The 20,225-nt window shown below is 44.4% G+C and overlaps 1 protein-coding gene and 1 long non-coding RNA gene across 7 annotated transcripts in view; one reads left to right on the top strand and one right to left on the bottom strand.

Moving 5' to 3' along the window:
- Window positions 1-16,755, bottom strand: part of DOT1L (DOT1 like histone lysine methyltransferase) — a 91,289-nt gene extending 74,534 nt beyond the window's left edge. For 2 of the 6 annotated variants that reach the window (XM_019557049.1, XM_019557046.1), the window contains exon 1: window positions 16,486-16,754. In XM_019557049.1, the coding sequence (XP_019412594.1) occupies window positions 16,486-16,566 (81 nt within the window). In that variant the 5' untranslated portion in view covers window positions 16,567-16,754. Of the gene's footprint in view, window positions 1-16,485 lie in introns of all 6 variants that reach the window. The other 4 variants (XM_019557045.1, XM_019557044.1, XM_019557050.1 and 1 more) reach the window with 3 other exon arrangements.
- Window positions 13,071-19,444, top strand: LOC109324928. Its single transcript, XR_002105044.1, has 3 exons — window positions 13,071-13,082; window positions 14,668-14,675; window positions 19,327-19,444. It is a non-coding gene; the product is annotated as an uncharacterized LOC109324928 (long non-coding RNA).
- Window positions 19,445-20,225: the final 781 nt, after the last annotated feature.

Here is a 20,225-nt window from a genome sequence, read left to right as displayed (position 1 = left end):
GCTGGCCCCTACCCTGGGGGTCTTTAAGAGGAGGTTAGATGAACACCTTGCTGGGGTCGTTTGACCCCAGTACACTTTCCTGCCATGGCAGGGGGTTGGACTAGATGATCTACTCAGGTCCCTTCCAACCCTAGAAACTATAAACTATGAAACCACTGATCTAGAGCCACAGAAAGAGACTTTTCACCAACCACTCTGCCACCGCACCCCAGGATCTGAGAAGATTTTCAGTTTTGTCAATATTACCTAGGATAGCCCATCTGAAAAAGCTCTCATGGACTGGAATCAGAGTTTGCACATGGCAAGGTATTTAACTATATGGTAAAACCCTTGTATATGCCAGCTGCCAGATCAACAAGTTCTCCTCCAACCCAGAGCTGACATCCCAGTGTTTCTAAAAGGTAAAATTTAAGAGAAAGAAAAAAAAAAAGCCCTTCCCCAACCTTTCATGCTTTAATCATAAAAGTAAGGTAGAGCTTGAGCACTATTTCACATCCTTTGAAGATCAGTCTATATATATATTAAAGCTAAACTGGTTCTTCTTACAAGAGTAACCACCTTCAATCAGCATCAGGCATCTTGTCTGGATTATGCAGCCACCCCGTGAGCCTTGCAGAAGCCCAATCTTTACTTTTGAAATAAACTCCCCAAAACCACAAGTTCAGCTTGCAGCAACATCAGCCCAGCCCGTCATCTTTCCAAAAGTTTGGCTGAAGCTATTCTACACTAGTTTCCCCACCAATAAGACTGCTGGTAGAGGTGTGATCCCAAACTGACATAGCTGCACTGTATAGATTAGGGATGGGCAATTATTTCAGGTCGAGGGCCACTTAATGAGGTTTGGTGAGCTTTTGAGGGCTGCATGGGTAGCCCCGCCCTTTGACAGCTGCCCTACCCCCTGGTTGCTGTCTTGGGACCAGAAGTCCTACCTGCACCAACCCCCTGAACTTTGCCACCAGAAAGTTCCTCCCCGTGAGCCCTGGAAATACTTTTTTTTTTTTTTTCTTGGCGGGGGGGGGAGAGACATGGTTCCCATCACAGAACCAGAAGGAAAAAACAACCAGACAGATCATACAATAGAAGTCTAACACCTACCATAACATATTTTAAATTTTAATGCAAACAATATTTTTGTAATGATTTTTGTTTGTATAACAACTCAAAAATAAATTCTTAGTCTTGTATATTGTGGGGTGGGTGGTTGGGTGCAGGTATAGTTGTGGGTGGGTGTGTATTCAGGGGGGAGGGGAGGGTTGTGAGGACCCCTCCTCTGGTTCCCCCCACCCCCCATGGTGCAGCAGGAGGAGGCAGGGGTGCTTGGAGCACTTGTGTCCAGCCCAGGCACTGGTGCCCAGCAGCACATGGCTCCCACAAGTACCACACATTGCAGCAAAGAGTACAACCCCCACCAGGCCGTCTCTATCGCTTCTCTCCTGTGGCATGCGAGTGCAAGGGCTGCGTGTGTGTGGCGGAGAGTGCTAGTGATGAAGAAGGCCCAGCAGGGGTTGCTCTCCTTGGTGCAATGTGCAGCGCTGGCCAGAGCTATGCACCACTGGGCACCAGCACCCCTGCCTGCTGCTGCCGCCACTGTCACTGCCTGCCAGGGCTGTGCACAATGGGTGGAGCGTGTGGTGCTCCCCATACCCCCCACCCGAGCTCCACGCTGCCACTGCCTCCAACTGCTGCCAACCCCAGCTCCCCACTCCGCGCTCCCACCCAGCCGCAGCTCTGCCCCTGCCCCGTCGCTTCTCTACCTGCCGACTCAAGTGAGCAGGATGCCAGGGAAGTCAAGCAGCCCTGACTGGAAGCTGTGTGTTGACCAGGCCATGCCCTTGTGCCCACAAGGGTGGGTTTGAGGCAATAGGGTATATTGCAGGGGGCGGTATATATGCGAGCACCTTGCTCCCACCCTACTGGACAGAAGGGTTGGACAGGATACAGTTAGTTGGTGGGTGCCGCAGGCCAGATGAAAGTGCTGTATTTTGCCCGCCCCTGGGAGATATAATACCAATATAGCTCTGCATTTACCATTATTTCTTGGTTCATTCTTACTGATCACTTGTTCCATCTCCACAGAACACAATTTAAACTGTATTCACATTACAACTGCTTTCAGAGTATACATGACCGCAAAGTGTTTCTGGTATAAGTATTGTCTGTAAGATTATCATGCTATAGACTGCAGAGATGATTTATGGATGAGTCTTAAGAAACACAGAAATCCTGTCTACGCCGTACAGAATTAAGAGATCTCAGAGCACTTCTGGTGACAGTCAAGTGTTCCAGTCACCCGTGCCTTAAGTCCAAGTTTTCTTCCCCATCCAAGTTTTCCTTCCCCAAGCTGCCTGTTGCACTTCTGTTGTGAAACTGTATGTATGTAGTTTGAGAGGCATTTGGAATCCTTGGGGCTATATGGATGAATGCCATTCAATATGATGGGAAATCTCTTTAATATTAAAAAAAAAAAATTTAAATTGTGGTTCATGATATCAATTCTTGGGAATGCTCAATGCTATTGACATAACTAGTATTTAACCTAATTGTGTTACCAGTTATAGCTAGAATAAGTCCAAATCCTGCCTCCCTCCACCAAGAACTTGAAATGAGGTTTCTTCATCATCTAGCTAAATTTGCGTACCATCAAACTGTTAAAAAAATAAAATTAGAAAAACTGCACAGAAAGCATGTGCATATACACTTGGGCACCTAAGCCAGGCCCTGTTCCATCTTCTTCTAGTCCCTAAAAATCTGTTCATACTCCTACAAAAGGTGGGTTGATTCTCCTCTTCCTCACTATTGTTTTAGACTTAGTTTTAAAGGTAAGATGATAGCATGTTATGAAAGAATAGACACATTATTAGACTTTCATGGACTTAATAACGCAAGATCACACTTAATCCAACTGGTAGAGTAGGCCTGGCCCCAAGCTTGGGACTCAAACTTTTGGTTCTATTCCCAGTTTTAACACTAACCTGCTTTGTGATTTTGCAAAGTCACTTCCCTCCTGTTCCTCTATCTCCCCATCTGTATAAGGAAGATGGTTATCAAACAGACCTTTCACGAGGTTCTTCAAGGTCTATTGTTGAAGATTGATATGTAAAAGTAGGCATTATTTAGCCAACTTGAAGTGGGCAGTCTTGTAGGATTTATATCTAATTCTATTTGTAAATTAATTAATATTATTTTGCTTGCCAGGTCTTAAAGATAGCCTAGATTCAAATCTCCAAATTATCCTATCAAGGATCAATTAATCCATGTACACGTTTATACAGCATGTAATTTAACATGTCATATTAATCTGTTAGGGATTAATACGCTACCATTAAATCTTTTTCTTGTAGCCTGTTCTTCACACCTGAAAACAGCAAGAACTCAACCCTGGAGGAGTTCGGCTCGTGCCAAAGAAGTGCATCCATACAAAACAGAAGTTATTTTGTTTAAAAGACATGCACTATTCCAATTATTCTAAGCCATGGTACCGGGGCACTCTATGGTGCCTTGAGCTCCTTTCAGGGGTGCCACAGGGTGCTGTAAAAAGTTAATACCAATAGATGTGCAAACAAGGTTCACAGGACAAACCCAGAAATTGAAAATAAAAATCCAAAGTGTTAAAAACATTCTGACCTGTTGCAGCCTTTTTGAGTTCTTGGCAACAGAAGAATTGCTCCACTATTTTTCTGTTATCCAAAAAAAAAAAAAAAAAAAAAAAAAAAAGAGAGAGAGTGAAAATGAAGAGTTGACATTTTCTGAGGGGTGCCTTGAATCTAAAAAAGGTTGAGAACCGGTGCATTATTCCATGGAAACCATCAAGACAAATTTTGTCTGTGGCATGCTTATATAGCTCCTGATGACTAACAGGAATCACCCCCCACAGAGATCCCGAAGGGGAAAATTAGCCTCTACTGATTTATCCGAAAGCCTTTTTTAAAAAGTGCTTTGCAGTGTGTGTGAGTGTGAGTGCAAGAATCTACACTCTACAAACAGCTGTGCCCAGACTGTTTCCTTTATTTTCTTCTCTGTCTCTGCACTTCATACTGTGACCCAAGAAAAAAAGAAAGAGTGAGAGAAAACCCCAATGATTTACCACAGAATTGGGTATCCAAAGAAAGAAGTTACACATATTTTTTATTAAGACTGAATCTTGAAACGTTTTAAGGCTCTCTACAAAGAGCATGGGTGGGATTTAAAACATACAGAATGGGGCCTCATTTTATAAAACGCTGCACAGGCACAGAGAGTCCAGCTAAAGGCCATCACCATGGTGTATTATCTATACAATTTTAATAAAACATCAATTTCCAACAAAAGCTGAATTTGTCTTTAGAAACAATTCTACAGTATCAAGTAAGAATGTCAGCATGACAGTTTGTAACAACATTTTTGCTGCAACTTAACCAGTTATGAAGGCCAGTGTTGCAATACTGAATGCAAAATGCAATACAACCTAATTTGTCCTCTTTTTAAAAAAAAAAAAAAAATACTTTAGCTCTCCTTAAAGTAACATTCCCTTATTAAATGTTAAATGTGCTACCTGGAAATAGGTCTGGGGCCCACTGTGACATCCCAGACATAAATGTTTGCAAGACGCAAGTTACTTCATAAGAAGAAGGATCTTACTGTAAGCTGCATATTAAAGCTATTGCTTGAATTTGTGAACTTGACCGAGAAAGCAGCGTGCAAAGTGAGAAGTAAAACACCTTCAATTAAAGCGCATAGGTGGCAAGGCCTGAAGTGAGAAACCACATTCTAGCGCTCTTCCTAACTGATGAACTAAATACCATACTGACTTGAATACAAGACAACCCCCCATAAGTAGATTTTATATATGGAAAATTTATAAAGTTGTTATAATTTTCAAGGTATAGAATTTAAGTACTGGAGGGTTGTTCCGAATCCCCCTCCCCACCGCAAAGCTACAGCAGGGAAAGCAGTGGCTGGGGGGGGGGGGGTGTCTGGTGGCATCCTTACCCTCTGCCCTTCCTACTTCTTCCCCCTGCAGCCTCCCTTGCCCCCTGATTCAGTGACTTCCCCCAAATCCAAATAATTCATTCCACACTAAATCCATACTTCCTCCCCACCACAAAATAGGTGACCAAAACCTAATTCAAAATCCTGCAAGAGAAGATGCCAAAGCCAGTTTGCATACTTGCAAACCAACTATGAGCAGGTATTTGCAGGTCAGGAAGAAGTCTCCCACAAACACTTACTGCCAGTGGATGAGCCAACAGGCTTAGAAGAAGTGTTGATTAAGACAAACTGATAAAAATATTGTTTAGAGGGCCTCTCTTTTGCAACCATTTTTTTGGCCATTGCCTAATCTGTTGAGAGAGGCTCAGTTTCCATCCCTGGGCAGCTGGCATGCTTTGATAAAGGGTTTGGGTTTTTTTAATGCAACAGGCCAATCTGCAAGTGTTAAGTGATCATGAGCCTACAAAAACCAGGTAAGTGCCAGAAAGGCCACTACCCCTAAAGTTTTAAAACACAGCACAGATCCCAGGGTGGCCTTTTCTCCAACAAACAAGGATGCTTAGCCAGCAAATCACAAAAGTGAAACAAGGCAAAACAGATCATTTTCCCAAGGTTACAAACCGACTAGTAGGTCAAATATCTCTTTAGAACAACCACAGGATTTCCTCTGCTTGTGTTCAGAAGGTAAGCATTTATATATAGAAGTGATATAGAGCTACCCCAAGTGACAGCTGCCCTGAACAACAGAGAGAGAAACTTGCTACATTCTGCATGACAGAGCAGCCCTAATAAGGTGACCAAGGACACACACACTCTTAGTCTATTTGTTCAGCCTGCCTAGGAAGACACGCAGGTAAAATCTTTGCTTGAAGACAGATATTCTGGGCATGTGCCTGACAAACTGTGGCGTGCACAAGATTCTGTGAAAGGCTGAAACTAATGTGAAGGGCATTTACAGCTGTTACAGGAAAGAAGGGGAAAAAAAATACTTTGGATTTTTCACTTTATTCCATTACTTCCACAAATTCCCTATTCTAGCCAGCTGCTTTAAGTGCCTTTTTTTAGGTTTTAGGGCCCTACACAGGAATACCAGCTAGAATTGGTGAGCCAAGGAATAGCTCGTGCTCAAATGCCTCCGGACCTTTCAGTAAGAGGGAAGAGAATATCAAACTTCTCTCCATACAACATTTAATTTTTAGGACTAAGCATATTAACATCCCCGGCTTTTTCCAGGAGTAACCGGTGTAATTTACCTTTCCATTAAAGCAAATGAAACACAGATCTGTGTCACAACAGAGTGTTACAACAGAAGATGGTTGTTTCTTTATGCCAAGGACAAATACAAAGCAAAAAAATAAAGCAAGCAAACCCCTAGGCTCCTGCCTGCAGGCAATGCACACATTCTCTTTACCAAAAACAGGGAGCAACAGCTCCAACTTTCATATGGCAAAGCAATAAATCAGGAAGGCATCTAATCAGAGTTCTGAGCACTTCTGAATGCTATGCAACTGAGCAAAAGACACCACAAAAACCTGGAGCGCACTGCACCTTCCTGTACAAGAACACAGGAATTGGAGGCCAAGATCCAGCCTACCCGATACTAACTGGGGGACAATATGGGAAGCATAGATATTCTGTGTAGAAATGATACAGAACTTCCTAGAGATCTGCAAACTGGCTATCCACCTGCCATTGCCTTCTCCTCGTTTCCAACTACTAAGATCCATTAAAATATTTTAAGTGTATTGAATGCTTTTACTTTTCCACATAAACAGCTGTTTTATTTGCCATGGGGACATTACCTGAAAAGGAAGCTGGTTTGCATGACAATAAACGTAAAGGGCAACAGAGACAAAAATATGATCCACCTTATGAAAGAGCATGACTGGAGCCACATCTACACGAAAAACCTGCATCAGTGTGATACTAAGTCGTAAATTAAAACTGGTGTAGGCCGGTCCTATGAAAAAGATTGCCATATGGAACTATTTGACTAATGGGGGAATGGGCAAGGATTAAAACTAAATTTGTTATATCTGAGATCAGCCACAACAAAGTCAATTACATTAGTATTAAAGTGCTTTATAGCAAATTGTTCCCCTTACAGTATAGGAACAAGCTTACACCTGTAAAAATGCATCCACAACAAAACCACAGGGGGAGGAAAAGCTAGTGGGAGAGGAACAAGCTGCTGCTATACAGAAAATGTCAAAATGGTTGTGTGTGTGTCTGTACATGGGTGTGGACAAGCCTACTGTCAAGCAAGCGCAAGCCTTTGTGGATGATCTTGTTCTAGTATAAGAATAATTTCTCTGATTTCACTTAAGTCACCTGGGAGCAGAGTTCAGTCAGACCAAAACAGCCCCATCTCCCACTGTAACGAATGCCCATATCTGCAAGATATTTCTCACTGCCAAAAAAAACTTAAACTTTACGTAAGAGCTACATAGCAGCAATCCTCTGCACGTTCTCTCTGACAAATACTTTGCCAAAAACTGAACTAAATTCTTGAACATCAATTAAAAATACTTTCATTTGAAATTCCATTAGGAAAAGGGGTAAAGGAAGGGATCATAAAAAGATAAAATTGGGAGAAAAATGTGTCTGCCTTTCCAACTTCTAAGATGATAGTAAAAGGAACCTAAATGATTAGTCATAAAAGAACTCTGTGTTTAATATTAATGAGCTCCAGAACTGCATATTGGGTTCACAGAATTTGCCTACCAAATGCATTTCACTGCATTCAGTCATTTTGTGACGAAGAATTCCCAACAGATTAAGCCCTTTGCTGACTTAATTTGAAATAACCATTAAACATTTGAATTCTGTCCCACTCCACTGAAAGAGTCACAAGGGCCATTTGGATTTGCATATGTCACGATACGGAAGAACATAAAAAAAAAAAAAAGTTTAAGGAGGCACAAAACTGTTTCATTTATTTTAAACCTTGTTAGCCTGTGCAGATTTCTTTCAACAACCGGAGGAAATTATTTTCACATCAGTTTCTCGCAAGCCATTTTTCTGCCTATTTATTCTGTTATCAAGTTTGGGATCTTAAGCAGCTCTCTTAAAATTTTGACAAGGGTTTTTATTCCTATTCAATCCAAGAGGGAAGTAGATCCAGAAAGGCTTCTGACTTACTACATAGTTCTGGACACAACGAAAATGTCCTACACGAGGGGAACCCCATGAAACCATGGCCCTACCTACTAGATCAGGGGTGCAGGACAGTACTGGGCGACTTGGAGGTGGCACGGGCCCCCAGGATCTGATCCCAGCAGGCAAAAGTGGTCCAGGGCCCCAGGGGGCTAATCCCAGCAGGCAGGGTCTGATCTAGCCCAGACTAGCCCTGCGCCAGTCATCTGGCACACATGGCCAAAAGCTGAGTGCTACTGTCCTACAGCTTAAATCAACAACAAGATTAAATTTTCCCAGTGGTGATTTTTGAGCTGCTGATTGAATAACTTAAAATTTTCCCAATGCATTTTAACTCAGTCATGGAAAAAACAGAGTTGGTAGGGAACTCGGAAGGTCATCCAGTCCAACCAGTTGTTCAAGGGGCTTGTAGTAATACTTGCTGAATTACAGACCAGTAAAACAGGCAACACCCATGATGCACTCTGAAAAGGAGGCATGCAGAATTTCAAATGAGAAAATTCTAAAGATTTCAAAGACAATCTAAAGGCTGGCAAAAATTATAATGATAGTTATGCAATATCAGAAGGTATACCTCTCATTTAAAGGCAAAATTAAATTAATGGCCAAGTATATCAAATGTCCACTAAACAGACTAAGAAATGTTGAAATCGATTGACTGTAAACTCGCATCAACTTCAGAGTGGTTAGGATTTCACACTGCTACTGTATATCCACACCTTGCATTAGACAGGGTTACATGACAAGGTGGTACCACTAGGCCGTGTATACTTGCCAGTGAGGCTGCAGGAGGGTTATTAACAATCAGGGACCCAGGTTTTCCATTTCCCACTTCCGTTTTCCCTTCTAACAGAGAAAAAACCACAGTTGGACAGAGTGGGGGGAGCAGGAGCTCTGATTTTCCATGATGAAAAACCCCAAAATCAAATGCCAACATATATAGGTATTTAGAATGTATTTTATTACAGTGACTGAAGCATCCAAATTGCTTTAAAACTGTAAATGTATCAATAAAACATTGTGTCAACTGATACCTATATATAGTAGCCTTTCAATTTAATCAGAGACTTGGGGTTTTTAATCAGAGAATATGCAATTTTTAAACAGAGAAAGTCAGGATCCCTCCTAATAATGGCAATCTTTCATAAAGCTTCCTTAACATGTTGTAAGAACTGTCATATTTAACTTTAAGTGGGGGTGGGGAAGGGGAAGCAAAACAAAAAATAAAGTTATTCTAAAAACCTTCCTAAATTATTCTCTTTATTTCCCAGATTATCTAGACTTCCAATGTTTAACTGTCTTCATTAGCTCCCCAGATTCCTAATTTGACACTAGAACTGTCTTTGCATGTCGCTCCTTTGAATGTACTCATTTACTTTTGAAACCAAGGAAGAAGAATTTAAGACTGAAAAGCAGAAGCATCGTTGGTCTTTGTTATTCATAGTTCTGATCATATCTGCAAAGTTATAAATTATATTTCCTGTTGTAAAACAGACGGCTTCTTCCTAGTCTAAAAATAGAGCCTGCTCATTAATTCTAACCTATGCTACTATTGTAGAGTTCTAGGTATCCCTCATCAAGATTAACACATTGATACAAATACATCAGTTTCTACTAAATTTGTAAATGAGCTCCTCATTGAAGACTAACAGCTACAGAATTAAAAGTTATGTGGCAATTAAATAGACCTTCTTCTTTTTTTAAACTTTCTTTTACGTTATTTACTTTTGTTTTGCATTTAGTTAGGATTCAGTATATTCATAGACTAGCCTGAACTTCTTCCCTCCCCCTACGTTCCTCACTCTGGCACCTTTTGTTAGAAGAAGTTAACAGTAAGCAACAGTTAAAGTGATCGAGACTACCAAGGTGATGATAAAAAAAAAAAAAACCTATCACTAATACAATGGACAACTGGGTTATGTAACACACAACTGATCCAGTATATTAACACTTGAAAGGGAGTTTTTAAGCGAAAAGGTTAACTCAAAAAAACAACAAGAAAAAGGAGTGATGAACAGAGAAAAAGAAAGAAGAAAAGTGAAAGAAGAGAAGTATGGATGCCTGGGGAGAAAAATGATTTTAGATTACCCATAAATCCTGCACACCAAAGGCTAAGACACCTTGCATGAACCCCCAAGAGAAACACAACTCATCCAGGTGGCTAGTACGTGAAAAGATAACCTTTTCCATAAGCCTCTGGACTGCCAGGAAGGAAATGGGTTGTAGTCGCAGGTGGGGGCACCAATTACGCACAGCTCTCCGAGACCTTTGACTGCACAAATAGCTCAGGAATCTCAGGCCAGCTGAAACGCAAGGTAAGTTCGGGGTAGATAACTGCCAAGAGTGGAATTTTGGCCGGGATAAGGCATTAACTCCCACTGCTTGAAAAACAATCATGGAGTCTTTAACAGCCACTTCTGTTTCACATTATTTGCCTCTCACATTACTCAAATATAAAGACAAACACTGAATTATGGAATAAATTATTTTATTTTCCTAAAAAGATACTTTCTTCTAGATCCTCCTTCATTACCTGCTCATATTACTTTTGCTAAGTAGGACTGCTGTTTTACATTGGGTTACAACTCTTAACCCAGTCACACTAAAAGCCAAATAATTTACCATGGGTAATAATTAAATGTTTATATTTGACAAAAGCCTAAACACAGAAGACAAATTTGTCTTCTGCAACACTCCACAGGGTATAAGAAGTTATACGGATGCAATCTCCAGCAACAACAATGAAAAACCTCACCGTGAACATACTGCAGTTTCATTTTGTGTTTCAGAGCAGAGAAAGACTGTCAAGTTGTGTTGTGATGCTCATTTTGCCTTTTCCTTGAGCTCATTTTTGTTATGTCTACTATCTAAAAAGCCTGGACAAATCTTCAAATCACATATTACTCAGATTTATACTCTTCAACTCCTAGTGTTGAGTCACTAAAACAGGGATGTTCAACCCCCGGCCCATGGAGCCATGTCATCTAACCCACGTCATCTAACCCACTCGGTACAAAAAACTGGTGGTGGGGAGTGGTGGGAGTATTAATTGCCACTCCCCTGCTGCCAAATTTCCAGACCCACAGAAAATGCTGCAGGCTAGATAGCATGGCCTTGCAAGCTATATCAGCTATGCAGGGCCAGGACAGGGCAACACAAGGACCAATCCTGAAAAGGATCCAGCCTGCAGATGGGCCCCTTGCCACTCATCCAGCCCAGGGGGCAGAAAGGTTGAGCATCACTGCACTAGAAGGATGTGGATGGGGGGTGGCAGGTGGAGACAGAACTGGTAATTCTTTCCAAGTCTTTTCTACAACAGAGATCTTCTAAACCTTTTCCACCATTACAAATATGACCTCAGCTCTAATGTTTCCCACCTTCATGGGTCACCATTACTATAAAGAGTACTTCTAGTAGTCAGCCATATGCACCATGAAGCAACCACCCTCCTGCCATGACTCCCATTACCAAAACTGAGCAACTGCACACAGCTCAACTGGGAATCTACTCCTATAGCAAGCAAGGTTTCCTAACCATCAAGCAAGATGGTTCATATGAAAACTATGTTCCAGGTAGAGCTGCATTGCACAGTGTGGGCAAAAGCTTTTAAAAAGGAGTTGTTATTCATCTCATAGTTAACCTTTCATTCTAAAGATGACATTCATTTCTGGGTTGCGATTTTAATGATCAACGCCTTCCTCTCAACTTTCAGTGCACACCACATTCCATTAGAGGCAAAATGACATAATTTGTGTCACAGCCTAGACTTCCTACTTGGTTAGAAAGAAAAGCAAAAAAAAAAAGCCATGCACTCACCCACCTGTGCAAACAGAGTCACTACTATCACTCGGCCTGCATTTGAGTACTCTGTAGTAACAGACACATCTATGCCTCCCTCAAGCAGCTGCACAAGCAATGCTATGACAACATTCAGTTGACCAATGGGACATTTTTTGCTATCTGAGCACACTGGAAAGATAGCAAATATGCAAAAACAAAGCAGCAAATTATTCTCAGATTATTCAGCCCAGATTTATCATGATCACAGCAGCTGCTAGCTTTGACATTTAAAGCTTCACCGGTTTATAGTAGAGGATTCTTGACCTTGATAGAAGGCTGAGTCAAAGGCACCCCAAGACTTTTTCCATCCTGAGGGTGGGATCAGGGCAATTGAAGTTTTAGTAATTACACAGTGGAGCTCTGAGCATGAAAAGAAAAATCTGAAAGGATCAGGAGCATAACTCTGTTGGTCTGGACAACTTCTTGAAAAGTAGAGCCCAGGTCTGCGGAGTCCTAAGGACCACCATGGCATATAAATAACCAATAGTCATACTGGCTGAGTACTATATCCCACTGGTACTCCCACTTGCCCGCATACAACTCTCAAGAGATGAGAAGGATCCATCCCTGAATCACATACAGAAAAATGCATCTCATAATTACAGGTAATTACAGACAGTTCCATGTATTAACCATGTTGTAATGTCTACTCCTTACAAGGCCACAAACACCTGTGGGAGGTAAAAGTGCAAACTTGAGCAGTTTCAATTGAAGGGAGTGGCCCTACACTGGGGACAGCCTGTAGGCTGGCGATAAACGTACTGTCCTAGAAAGTAGGAAATGGAGGTTTGAATCCTCCTACTCACAGGCAGGAACTGAATCCAAGTAAGACCTGGAGGAGTGCTCTAACCAGGAGACCCTACCGCGTAAGGAGAAGCACCATCACCACACCTCCTGCTGCATTTGAAGGGAACCACAGCCACTTCCATGTTGTGTGCAGAGCCTAGCTGGTCAACATGCTCTGAAATTACCTAGCAGATTGAACACCTCAGGCAGGATGAGAAAACCATCTCCTTTTGCATCTTGATGGCACTTAAGTGTGTGGCAAGTGATGCATTATTGCTCAGTACTGGCAAGATTCAGGTTGCCTCTGAGAACTTCAGCACTGCACTGAAAACGTAGGTGCCTACGGCTCTAAGGCCAGAGACAGAGGTTTCATGAATCTAAATTCTGAAATGGGGCACTTTAGTCCTTTTGTGGATCTAGCCCTAACTCCTCTTTACAACAACTTCAGTGGGGCAGAGGGCAGTTTCAGACTTCCCTGTTACCTATTAACTAGAGGCAGATACATAAAAAGACCAAGGTGCCAGAAGGAGTAAGAACAACCCCCCCCCACAACTTAAATTTCAACAAGCTGAGAGATTGTAAGCAGACCCCAACCTTTATCCATCTCTAGTTAGTAGACAGACACATTTTCAAACCAATAATCTGAAATATTAGCAGGGGTAACCATCTATATTATGCAGTACCCAACACATCTAAAATCTATAGTTTGAACAACTGGCATGGTAAAGAGCGAGTAGATTTATTTATTAAGGAAAGCTTACCTGGTTATTTAGAATGGGCCTGGATTTATTAAAGAATTTATATTAATTAGACATTTATTTTAATGATAGACAAGGGGCAAAGCAGAATCCAAGGCCTGCATTATCAAATCTTGAAAATTTAATGAAAGCCCAATTTGGTGCAGGTATTTGGGAGTCAAAGAGTTAAGCTGCGATGCAGAAGCGTAAACCCACTTAGGCTCTGATTAAGCAGGGCAGTCATAAAAAAAGCCAGAGATCAACATCATCAGAAAATATTTTCTGAGTCACGAGGGGAGATTACTCACTATGCACTATTCAACTTACTCATCACAGGGTGTTACGGACAGAACTGCTCACCATGTATTCATTAGACGCTGTGGCCTTTCCTTTGAGGAAGGCAGAAGGCGGGGGAAAGAGTCATACTTTCAGTTTTGTATGTAAGCCAGTGGGAGGCTATATCTGTAACACCAATGCTCTCTCCTCCCACGACCTTAATTAGTCTGGTAAGGAAATCTAGGTTTCACATCACCCTCCCTGGTTCTTTTAACATCATGACAAGCAGTGGTTTGTCAGCTATTATGGAAATTCAGCAGTCTGAGGAGATTTCAGTTTTCCTAATGAATATAAAAGAAACAACAGTCCTTAAAAAAAAAAAATTACACCATAAATTCAGTCACCCCTTAAATCTAAAAATGTCTAATCTAAGGCTTTTACACCATTACAGAAACACTAGTGATGAAATCTGGATTTAGCGACAGAATGGTTGCACACAGGTATCTTTATGGACTTGGTAACAACCAGTACTATCAGACAGCAATGCCACAACAGTTCACCTTTGATACTGGAAACAGAATTGTTCCAACATTCATTTGGCACACATGATAAATTATAAGCAGGTAATGATCTTTCCTCCCCTCTTTAGAAATCATATGACACTGAGACAGAGAGGAAATAGCAAGCCTGGGGAAATGCAAGGCAACATGCTTCTAAAAAAAAGAAGAAGTTGCAGGTATGGTATTTTTGTAAGTCATGCCACCTTGCTTCCTAGAAACCAAGCAGCAAGTGTAGTGGTGAAACTAAGAAATGTTCTGCTTACGTCAAACAGAGCTGAGCTCTAAAACCACAACGGTACATATACTCTGCTGCCAACTGGAGCCTGAGCCAAAGAGGGAAAGAGAGTCTACAGTTCAATACAGTACAATGCTAGCAGGCCAGACAGAAATCCTGGTCTTTGGACATTGCATTCTCCAGCTTCAGAGCTCTCTGCTGCAACGGCCAAAGCTGCCAGTTGTACGTGTGTAAGCTATGGAGCGTGATCTTTTCAACGGAGCTGCAGGACAATTTTGATTAGCTTCAGATGAATGATTCACTTCTGTATCATTATGGGGAGAAAAAAAAACACAAAAAACCATCCAACCCAGAGAGGTCACTTTAATGACAGGACATTGGGATCCTGCTGCATTTCTCAACACATGCAGATACACACTGATGCCCACTGCATTTTGATAAACTGGAGAAAATTTACACCCACAGACATCTTTAACAAATATAGGCATGTAATCTATAAATAATGGCTTGTTTCCCCAAGATAAACTCTTTCTATATCCACAGCTCCCAACCTGAAATAGCATTCAATGCAGCTTTTTACATGAAGTTGTGTGTATATAGATCCACCCCAATCTGTGCTCCCTGACTATGCTTAACCTACGTTTAATGCAGTCTTCTTCCAGAAACAAATACTAGGCTACAAGGAGAAAACTAAGCTGGTCACCATTACAACATCCAGTTTCTGTCAATTTTAAGCACAGCGCGCGCGCGCGCACACAATGACAGAGCTGCCCAAACAGGAAAGGCTGCATTAACTTGAGTGTGCCGGAGGGCTCCGGCTCTGGAGCAGGACGATCAAAAATGCTAAGCACTCATATATACGAAGACTATTTTGGAAACCACAGGACTATCAACAGCAGCAGGAGGGAGATAATATACCTCTGCTGCCCCCACAACAGGCAAGATATTTCTAATCGTCTACACACAAGCATAGCCCAGTTGCCAAAGAGCAACATGACTAAGTCCCAGTATGTTCTCCCTGTGTTATGACACAAACAGGCAAACCCCACAACGCTAGGGAGAGGCAACAGTATCCAAAACCGTTTTTAAAACTGCTACTTGCTATTGCCCCATTTTCTCCCTACAAAATTTCTCTCCAAGTTTGGGGATTGGCAAATAAAAAAGGAGAACAAACATTTGATGCTCGGGATAAACGATCCCCGCGCTGTTTTCTAGCCGCCTAAGTAAATGAATGATTTTCAGGGGTCATCACTGCCTCTCCGATTCAGCCGAAAAAAAAGGCCGTGTCTGTCGCTTTGCCAAAAAAAAGCAGCAGCCCCCGACAACTCAAGAGGGAGGGCTGCAACACGGTCAACTGACAACCGAACACGGTCTCCTCGGACAAAACGCACAAGCGTTCGCGCAAATTCGCTTTCCACCACGGTCTCAACGGCAGGCAGCAGCAATTTCGAGGTGGTTTCTCCCTTTGGGTCGACGCTTTCTCTCCCCACTCGTTCACCTCCTTCCCCCAACCCCAGCGCCCAGGGAAGACACCTCCGCCGCCAGCAGGCAGAGGCGACATGAGCTGCCAAGGGACGAACCCCCCGCAGGGTTGCAGAAGTACCCATCCGTCTCCAGCTGGCTTTTGGTTACCACCCTCCCCCCCCCCAAAAAAAATAACTAGGCAGCTCTTCAAGGAAAACCTGAAAACTTCGCATTAAGTGTTGGGGGGAGAAGATGAGTTCAGGGACAGAAGTTGAAGCCCCCCAGGAGGGGCAGGACCCCAGCCCCAAACCACACCGGATCGGGGAGGCAGCACAGTTCGGATGTACAGTGGATTTGGGGGGGGGGAAGGAACCTGGTCTGATGCTCAATGGATTTGGGGGAAAGGGGGGGAAACATCCCCTCGTGCCCGGGGGGAAGGGGAGCGCAGGCCAGCGGTACTCACGTAGACGGGCAGCGGCCAGGGGTAGACGGCCGGCTCGGCACCCACGGGCGACTTCAGCCGGAGCTCCAGCCTCTCGCCCATGTCGGCGGCGGCCCCGCACCATGCTAGAGGGAGCGGGGCGGGGGCCGGGGCCGGGGCCGGGGCGGGGCCGGGCGGGGGTCGGGGCCGCCCGCTCCCCTCCGCCTCCCTCTATTGTACTTAGCGGCTCGTCGCCTTCTCCAGCGCCGCCGCCATCTTGGGCCGGCGTGAGGCGAAGCACAATGAGCGGCCGGGCCGGGCCCAGCGACGCGCCGGGCGCGGGGGGACGAGGGGAGGAGCGCGGCCTGCTCCCGCCTCCTCCTCCTCCTCCCTCCTCCCGCCGCCGCCTGTCCTCAGCTGCCCTCCCCGGCCCGCTCAGCGCATCTGACAGGATGGGCGGGGGGCACATGCGAGACGCGCACGGACACGGACGCGCACCTGAGGAGGAAGCGAGCGGGCCGCGCTGCCCCGTGGGCCTCAGGCCTTCCCTCCTGGCCCCGCCGGGCTGCGAGCCCCTGGCGGGGGGGGGGGGGTACCCCCGTCCCCTCCCCCGTGCTCCCAGGCCAAATCACCCGCACGAAGGCAGCGATTCAGAGGGGCCTGAACCAGCACGAAGAGGCCATCAGGATGGGGAGTCGAGAGGATCCGACCTGATTGTTTTGGCAAAATCAAATTCATAAATACAGCTCTTGAATGGGGACACGCGCCCTTCCTCAGGGGATGAGATGGGGAGGGCGGGGAAGCGGTCCTGGGTGGAAAGGAAATTCCACATTTCGTGGCAGATGGGGGGAGACTCCTCGGGGCAGGATTGAGAGGGGCTTGAAGGGCAAGGATTAGCCCAGGCAGAGAGACAGCGTGCAGGGAGCAGAGATTTATATATATATATGATATGGATCTGAGGCCAAACGAGCCAAAACTAATTCCAAATCTAAGAGGCCCTTACTACTGGCAAACATCGGGTGTCCTATGTGCAGGCTGGAGCCCAGAGGCTGGGGATTTGGATGCCCCCGAGTTTTGCTTGCCCTCAGCCGCGCAGCCCTAGGCATCGGCAGTATGTAGGGGGTGCACGACGTGACAGTGCACCCCTTGCGAAAAGGTGCCGACCGCCACCACCTGCGGGAGCTCACCGTGCCCCGCCAGCTGCCGGGGCCATGTGGCGTTCGTGGCCCTCGGAGCCAGCGAGGCAGGAGACTCCCATTTCTATAAACCGGGCTTAAAGCCACTGTGCCTCGGCAGGTACCAACCCACGCCAGAAGAGCTGTTCTCCTGCGGTGCAATTCAGGAAAACTGCCTTCTTGGACACAGATACGTGGTATTTCCCCTGCCAGGTTAAGAAGCCACTACGCTTGATCTGAGCCATTGAGAGGCTGAGAAGCGAGTAGAGATGTGCAGGCCTGTAATCGCACCCTATGTCTAAGTGAAAAATGTTCATCTGTGCAAAATGTGCTTTATTTTCTACCTAAGGGGACCTTCACAATCTTTGATTTCCCCTCAGCCTGAAGAAGGGCGGGAGTGCCCAAAAGCTTGCAGAGAAAAGTCTTTTTTGTTGTTGCTGCTATTTTCTACTTATAAAAAGGTATTGCCTCTGAACCAAGAGGTTGAGAGTTTTGTATTCCTCTCTCAGACCAGCACGGCTACAAAGCAGATCCCTGAATAGTCACAAGGCCTGAATCATAGGCAACTAGTAGAGAGGTCGCAGGGGGACACATGCACCCCTTACAGGGCTGTCCCCACTGCCAGTGCTGTCTGCGGGTGCTCATCAGGCCCGTCCCCACTGGAAGCTTCTGTGGGTGCCCCCCCCAGACTCAGGAGGCACCCATCACCCATGGCCTAAATACTCAAAGGTGCAGAGGTGATACCTTTTAATTAGACCAATTAGGAAAGAGCAGTCAATGGTCACAGGCCAGGAGTCAGTTCCCCGCTCCCTACTGAATTAGGCCAAGAGATCTCTCTTTCAGAGGAACAGCCGGAAAACAGAAATCAGACCTTGAACTAGCTCAAACTCCCCCCAACAAAGGTGGGGGGGGAGCCTGGAACTTGTTCAAGCCCTGAGGATAGATTCTGAGGGCCCCGAGACCTCAGCAACCGGCAATAAGTATGTGCATGTAATTCTCTGCTGCTGCTCTTGCTAATATTGCCTGATAGATAACATCCCGATAAACCCCTGACTAGTTTGGAGGAACTTGCTTTGGCTTCTCTTTTACTTTTCCAGATAAAATAAAAACCTCCAGAGACATCCTAGGCATAACATATGTCAGGTTAAACACATGCCTCTTCGAAAAACTGTATGGCCAAAGGCTCATCTTCGAGTTCCACGTCATGTTTAAGAACTTTTTGTGTCACTGATATCGCCTATGAAAACAGTTAAGAAATCCAGTTCACCTTATTTATGCTTCTTGGTTCCTTTGTGCGTTTTTCTGCACTGTCAATATAATATTGCTAGACCTGGGGTGGGGGAACTTGCTCCATACATGCCATGAGGGGCACCCTGCACAGAAGATCGGGGAGGGGACAGGGACAGGGAACACAGCAGCAGACCAAGCAAGGGAGCAGAAAGCAGAGCAGCAGCCTGAGCAAACAGCACAGGGCAAGGGAGCAGAAGGCAGAGCACCACACCGGATAGGAAGAGGATCAATGTGGCACTTGGGGAGGGTGTAGAGCTAATCTGTGGCATCCCTGCCAAAAAGCCTGGCCCCATTGCACTAGAACAGAGGTTCCCAAACTTTTTTCTTAATATGTAGCCCCTTCCAGATTTACCAGCTGCCCTCCTACCCCATCAGCACGCATTTTATTTTTCACCCCTTTAAATGCCAATTATTACAGGTTTCTCTCACTTTATGTGGGTTCCATATGTGTGAATTTGCTGTTATGGGATGACCCTTTTTATACCCAAAATTCATTATATGCAAGGTAAATTCACTCTTATGCAATCAGTGTGGTGGAAGCCCACAGTCAGCTGCTTTGTGCGGTGCACTGTGGGGGGGGACCAAAATATAGTCTCCTGTGTGGATCTGTGCTCCTCGCTTGTTGTCTGCAACACGTGTTTCTGTAGTTGCCATTCCCATTATGATAGAGTCCTGTGCTTGTGCATGCTGTCTGCTGTTGGCAAGTATCAAAACTGTCTAGTAGAAGTGGTAGAAATGGCTCTGGGGAGTCAGTACAGTCAAGGTCATGAACATATCCCTGTTTGTTACAGTGTAAAGAGGGCTCCCTTTATGTGAATTCAAGTTATGCACTGTTTTCCAGGAACACATGTACAGCATAAAGCGAGGGAAACCTGTATTAAAATGAAAGTTAAACCCACCATTACACAATTTCTCCTGCATACCCCCAGAGAGGTCTTTCATACCCCCAGGGGTATGCATACCAGTTTGGGAACCCCTGCACTAGACAATTTCCCTTCTGGCTCTCATACGCTAGCATAATAAGCATCCATCATTTGCGATGCAAATACTGATAAGGATTCCCCGCAACAAAGGATGACATGGTTTATATCCAGGCAAACGTCATTTTCTAGAAGTGTAATGGAAATAAATACACGATGATAAAACCTTGCTCATGTGATTTCTACTGGAGAGAAAAAAAAAAAGACTCTTTGGGATCTGAGGGTGTAATATAATATATACATATATAAAAGTGTGTCAGCATTGTTCCTTTCATCTCAAAGACTTTACAAACTGCATACATAAGTACTAGTGTCACTGTACCCAGCGCTGAAACAC

Source organism: Crocodylus porosus, unplaced genomic scaffold (genome assembly GCF_001723895.1).
Source record: "Crocodylus porosus isolate Cpor-Errol unplaced genomic scaffold, CroPor_comp1, whole genome shotgun sequence".
Classification (NCBI taxonomy): domain Eukaryota; kingdom Metazoa; phylum Chordata; order Crocodylia; family Crocodylidae; genus Crocodylus; species Crocodylus porosus.
This window is presented reverse-complemented; position numbering and strand designations above follow the sequence as displayed.